The sequence below is a fragment of the Cricetulus griseus genome, assembly GCF_003668045.3.
Source record: "Cricetulus griseus strain 17A/GY chromosome 1 unlocalized genomic scaffold, alternate assembly CriGri-PICRH-1.0 chr1_1, whole genome shotgun sequence".
Lineage (NCBI taxonomy): Eukaryota > Metazoa > Chordata > Mammalia > Rodentia > Cricetidae > Cricetulus > Cricetulus griseus.
In genome coordinates, this window is record NW_023276807.1 from 4,804,789 (window position 1) to 4,810,788 (window position 6,000).

At 43.2% G+C, this 6,000-nt stretch overlaps 1 protein-coding gene across 3 annotated transcripts in view; it reads left to right on the plus strand.

Annotated features, from left to right (window-relative positions):
• Uxs1 (UDP-glucuronate decarboxylase 1) overlaps positions 1 to 3,843 on the plus strand; it is a 74,014-nt gene extending 70,171 nt beyond the window's left edge. For 2 of the 3 annotated variants that reach the window (XM_027386722.2, XM_027386723.2), the window contains exon 15: positions 3,290 to 3,421. In XM_027386722.2, coding sequence (XP_027242523.1) covers positions 3,290 to 3,421 — 132 coding nt within the window. Of the gene's footprint in view, positions 1 to 3,289 lie in introns of all 3 variants that reach the window. The other variant, XM_027386721.2, reaches the window with a different exon arrangement.
• Positions 3,844 to 6,000: the final 2,157 nt, after the last annotated feature.

The following is a 6,000-nucleotide window of genomic DNA, read 5'->3' on the forward strand; positions in this document are numbered from 1 at the left end:
AGCCATCTCTCTAGCCCTGCACTGAGACTCTTTCCCAGGTAGTTTAGTCTGTCAGGTTGAGAGTTACTGTTAACTACTACCTACGTCGATCTCTGAGGGCAGTGTCAAAACGGGTTGTATTAGTTGTTTTTCTCATTGCTGTAACAAAATGCCTACCAAAGCAACTTAAAAGGGAGGAAGGGTTTATTTTGGTTCACATTGTCAGAGGGTTTCAGGGAAGGCATGGCAGCCAGAGCTTCAGTCAATTGCAGTTGTGTCAAGGAATACAGGGGCAGGAAGTAAAGAACCAGGGTGGGTGTCACCTCCAGAGGCCCACCATACACTTAACTTCTGCTGGCAAGGTCACGCCTCCTAAGGGCTCCGCTGCCCTTGAGATAGTGTCGTGACATTTCAGATTGAGAGCATCAGAGAATGACAACAGCTTCATTGCAGGGCCCTGGTGTCCAGGGCTGGACTGGGCGAGGTTTCATATAGAGGGAAGTGATCTTGTCCTATCAGTCGTGTGCCGGAAAGCATGAAGACTGAAAGACATGGAGGAAGGTGGACTTTCATACCTCCTGGGGCTCCTAGACTGTCAGGCTCTCCACTGGCTGACCTACTAAACCAGTGGTTCTCAACATGTGGGTCACGGCCCCTTTGGTGTTGCCTATCAGATAGTTACAGTACAATACAAAGCAGTAGCAAGATTACAGTTATGAAGTAACAGTGAAATAATTTTATAGTTGGGGGAGGGTCATCAAAACATGAGCAACTGTATTAAAGGGGCTCAGCAGTAGGAAGGTTGAGAAACACTGGACTGAACACCAAAATCTGTCCAGCTGCTTCTTGCTGTTAGGCTGTATTTACACTCTGAACCCCCAGTCCCTCTCTCTCCCTCTGTTGGTGGGGTAGCTCCCCCTGTCTGTGAACACCAGTATCCCAGGGCTGTATGTAGCCCCTCAAGTGTCTGTCCTGTACAGGCCCACCTCCTCATAGATAATTTCTATGGCCAGCCAGGCTGCAGGAGCAAGAGGCCTCTTTCCATCTACTGTGACTGGCTGTTCGCTCTTTGCTGTGCCCCCCTGGAAGTGACCTTCCTTGGGCAGAGCATGTTGTCCCATATCATGGCAGGCATCCTAACAGCTGGCGCAGATATCAGATGGAAGATAAACACAGGGCAGGTGGGGCTGCCTCACTATAAGAGCAATTGAGGACCCAACCGGAGGTGGAGTACTGCCCAGAGCTCAGCTTACCTGTTAGAAGGTGTGGCAGGGTAAATGCCAAGGAGGTAGGATCTAACTGGATGGAATCTGAAGGGATGTTAGAATCTTAGCCCAACTCTTATGCTGCAAAGCAACACCTTGAGTCCGAGGGATCTGCTAAAGGACAGAAAATCAATAAATGAAATAAAAAGTATGCTCAGACTTAAAATCTAGTAGTCCCATCCGAACATGGAAATTGCAGAAGCAGAGGTACAGCTTCTCTGGGGTTTTTGTTTTTATTGGTTTATTTTATATTTGTGTTTTGACTGCTTGTATACATGTATGCCACATGCAGGTGGTGCCCACAGAGGCCAGTCGATCCTTTGCAACTGGAGTTACAGATAGTTGTGAGCTACTATGTAGGTGCTGGGAACTGAACTCAGGTCCTCTGAAAGAGCAACAAATGGTCTCAACAGCTGAGCCATCTATAGCACCTCAGGTTCTCCAGGTTTTTGCAAGAATTTGTCATTTGTCCTTTTGTCACCAAAGCATGTGTTTTAAACAGAATGTTTTAGGAAAATATTTGATGTATATTTACTAAATATGCACTCTTCATTTTAGAGGTGTATGGAAAGCCAGGATATGTGTTTAGAACTTGTATTTTGTGAGACATCTAAAAGACATGGAGATACAGAATATGAGGCATTGCCATTGGATTCTTTGTAATAGGAGGCTTAATTGATAGGAAATATATGAGAGTCTCATCCAAAGACACCTAGGCATCTCAAAATAATTGCTGTGTATGCATGTGAGTGGGGGCAATTTATTGAGGTAGAGAAAGCATCTTAACGTGGTGAGGAGGTGTTTTCATGTGTGTTCCCCTGATAGTTGGCGATTCTGAGGATTTTCATATACCTATTGGCCATTTCTGCGTGTTCCCTTGAGAAAAATACCTATTTAAATCTAATTTTTTAAAATTGTGATCCTTATATGTTTTTACTCCTTATCAGATACATAGTTGACAAGTATTCTCTTCCATGCTGTAGGCTATCTCTGCACACTTTTTATTTTACTAAGAGTTTGTCTAATTATGCTTCCTCTGCTTTTAGGGTCTTGTGGAATGAAATGCCCAGATTTAAAACATATAATACAATGTCTTTTGTGATAAAACTATCACCATAATCAAAACAAACACCAGCAAATGTACTATAGTTCCTGGCAATACCTCCTGTAATGATAACACTTTCTAACGCCACACTAGGGCCCCCAAACAACACATAGAGTCTTATGTTAGTTACAGTGCTGCTGACCAATGACTAGGATTTCTCATTTGCTAGCTCTGTCCTAAGTATCAACCATAACCATTAATCTATATATTTTATAAAGACTTATCGAGGATGCCAGCAGCATGCGTCCTCTCCTCACGGGATCACATGGCAACCGATGTCTTTACTACATTTCCCAGAACCCTCCTCAACTCCTAGCCCCACCTATCTTGCTTTCTTATTGGCCAACAGTGCTTTATTTATCAACCAATAAGACAAACATATACACAGAAGGATTTCCCCCATCAGCCTCCTTCCACAGCTTTCTCTTTAGCAGCTAATTGACTTCTGTTTCCTGTCTCCAGCTCCAGGTTAAGATTGCTTAAATGTCATCATTTCCTTCCCTACCTATGCTGTCAGTGTGAGTGCAAGTGTGTCATGGGGGAGACCCGGGGAGGCAAGTGTAGACAGCCTCCTCAGAGCATCTTCCTCCCAGTCCTTGGAGGATTTCCTCATAAGAGTGGGCCCACACACATTTCAGAAACAGTCTCTGCAGCTGACTGTAGTAAGCATGCCTGCAAGAGGGACTGGGGGCTTTGGAATGTGAGGGCATTGATAGCCAGTATCACTTGCTAAGTTGCAGAATGTGTTCTGAAAGTAGCTCTAAGGACCTCAGGCATCTCCAAAGTGGCCTTGATATACTCCTGGCAGAGTGAGGTTTTGAGTGTCCTCCTGAAGTGGACAGCTGACTACAAATTCCTATCTCCAGGGCACTCTGATGTTTGCTTCAAGGAAGCCTTTCTGTTGACAGAAACTTGTTCCTTTTCTCACTGTCTCCACCAGGTCCCATTGGAGGAAGGGTTGAACAAAGCCATTCACTACTTCCGGAAGGAGCTAGAGTACCAGGCCAATAACCAGTACATCCCCAAGCCTAAGCCCGCCAGAGTAAAGAAGGGCCGGACGCGCCACAACTAAGTTAGCCTTAGGACATGAGACTCCATTTTACACTTAATGAGATGAACTTTTGTGGGATTTTTTTTTAAAGACTTAAACAGGTGTCATGAAGAACAAACTGGAATTTCATTCTGAAGCTTGCTTTAAAGACATGGATGTGCCTAAAAGCTCCCTCGAAACCTGCAGACTTTGCCTTGCACTTTTTAAATCTGTCTTTTTATGTACAACAGCCTAGATGCATCTCTGCTATTTTCAGGTTTTTTATCTTGCTGTTAGAGTGTATGCTGTAACTGTCATTGACAGTTTTATTTACTGGTTTCTTTGTGAAGCTGAAAAGAAACATTAAATGGGGTGGAAAATGCCAATTTTATTTATAAAAGTGGGTACTTATAAATGAGATGTTACACTATGCATAAAGAATAAAAATCCTAGTGGTATTGTCAGGTGGGCGGTGCACCAGCGTTTATTTGGGAACAAATGAAAACTGTTGGAAAGTTTTGTTTCTTTTTTAATTTAGAAATTTCTGAAGGTCTGGTTTTCAGTTGCAGACTTGACTTTGAAACATCTCTGTTGGTTCTTGATCAAGGATATTTGAAATCACTACTGTGTTGTGCTGCATATTGGGGTGGGGTGGGGGTGGGGGAAACAACTTTAACGTATTCTTGGTTAACCATGGTTGAATATGCTATTTTAATAAAATATTGAAACTTGCTGGTCATCGACTTTGAGCTACAAAGGTTGGCTTTCTGCTTTGCATCAGATGTTGGAGATCTTAGATGAGAAAATTCTGAGAACATCCATTTTACCCCAGACTTGACTTCATGTGTGGCTGTTGGAATCATGCGTGTGCTACTTGGTCTGAATCTTTGCATATGCTACACACTGCATGTGTCTTTATCGGAAATGCTTGAGAGCCTCAGGTGTTTGAAATCTCAGAATTTACTGTGTTTAACTTCAGAACATTTTCATAGAGTATAGTTTAAGCATCCTAAATCCCAAACCTGGATTGTTTTGAAGCCTGCAATCCAAGTGCCCTTTCAGCACTGGGGATCTGGAGCATAGGGGCACTCAGGCTCTGTTAATTATGGTGAGGGTCTCAGAACTCAGCCAGGGCTATGATAGGCTTTGTGTCCTGTAGCAGCACAAACCAGGTGAAACAAAACCTTTCACCCTTCTGGTATAGAATTCAAGTGAGTTTGGCTGAGTGAAATGAAAACTTTAGGAGTTATTATTTTCATTAAGAACTCTGTCAAGGTTTGTGCTAGGATTTAATTTTGCCCTTTAAAATAAATGGAAGAACAACACAGTTCACAACAGCAGCCTGTCCCCAAGCAAATTGGTCCTGCATGGTAGCAGCAGAAACCTGCACAGATAGATGCCCAAGAGATAAAGGTATAGACCCAGGTGGTAGAAGTATCTGCAGGCAGGAACACATGGGATATCTCAGCTTCATCTGTCCTTCAAAACCATGCTGGGCTTTAAAAAAAAAAAAAAAAAAAAAGTAGGATATGTTTTTTTTTGTTTGTTGGAGTTTTGTTTGTTTGTTTGTTTGTTTTAGAATGAAAGGCCCTGGAATCCAGCCAAAGATGCTGTGACCCTGTCATGGTAAATTTACCAGAAGATTCTGGAACTGGGGCTAAGATTGAAAACACGGTGTAGGAAAAAGGAATCGAGAATAACCACACACACACCCGAGCATGGTTACTCGGTCACTGACTACACCCCCCAGTCTCTTATTTTTAGTTCCCATTATTTTGGACTGAACTAAGTGATGCATCATTTACAGAGGTGGGGGTGAGCAAGTGGAAGCTTGCTTGGAAATCAGTTACGGTGCATTTGGACCAAAGAAGAATGTGGACAGAAATAGCTCAGCCCTTTGTGTTGCTAAGCTAGTAGGTATAATCTAGGAGTATCCAGAAGCCCGAGGACCCAGAATTCTCTTAGCTCATTACTCACTAATATCTGCAATTCTTTCATAAGACTCATTCTTCTGATATCCATAAAATATTTTCCAAGTAGAAGAAGAGACACAGATGTGTATAATTTCCTGTAAGAAAGGGGGTAAAGGAGAACATGAGCTTTGAGTTAAGCATGATAGTATCTTGAGCAGAGAGGGAAATGAGTTGGGGGATGCACAGGTAGTGTCTGCTGTGGTCCAAGTGTTTGGCCCCTCTGGATCTGTGGATACCTACTCTCCGGTGCAGTGCTGTTAAGAGATGAGGTGTCTGTAGAGTGAGGAGGTCAGAAAGAACTCCAATAGGAGTGCCAGTGGCTCTTGCTTGCTTTCTGTCGTTACTCTGAGAAGACACCATCTGTGAACTAGAAAGTGCCGTTGCCAGACACCAAATTTTGTCAGCACCTTGATCTTGGACTTTGAAGCCCTCAGATCTATGAGCAATGATTTCCCGCTGTTTATTAACTGTTGACTCTATAGCATTTTGTTAGAGCAGCCTGGAATTTGGATGAAATGCACAGCCTGCATTTTGGAAGTAGTCCCCTGTTGGGGTGTCACTGCTGTGGCTTATACGGGGAAGAGTGCTATAGTTCCCTTGTTAATTGAGTGACAGTCACTTGGGCTTGAGCAAGGTACAGTCATAGTC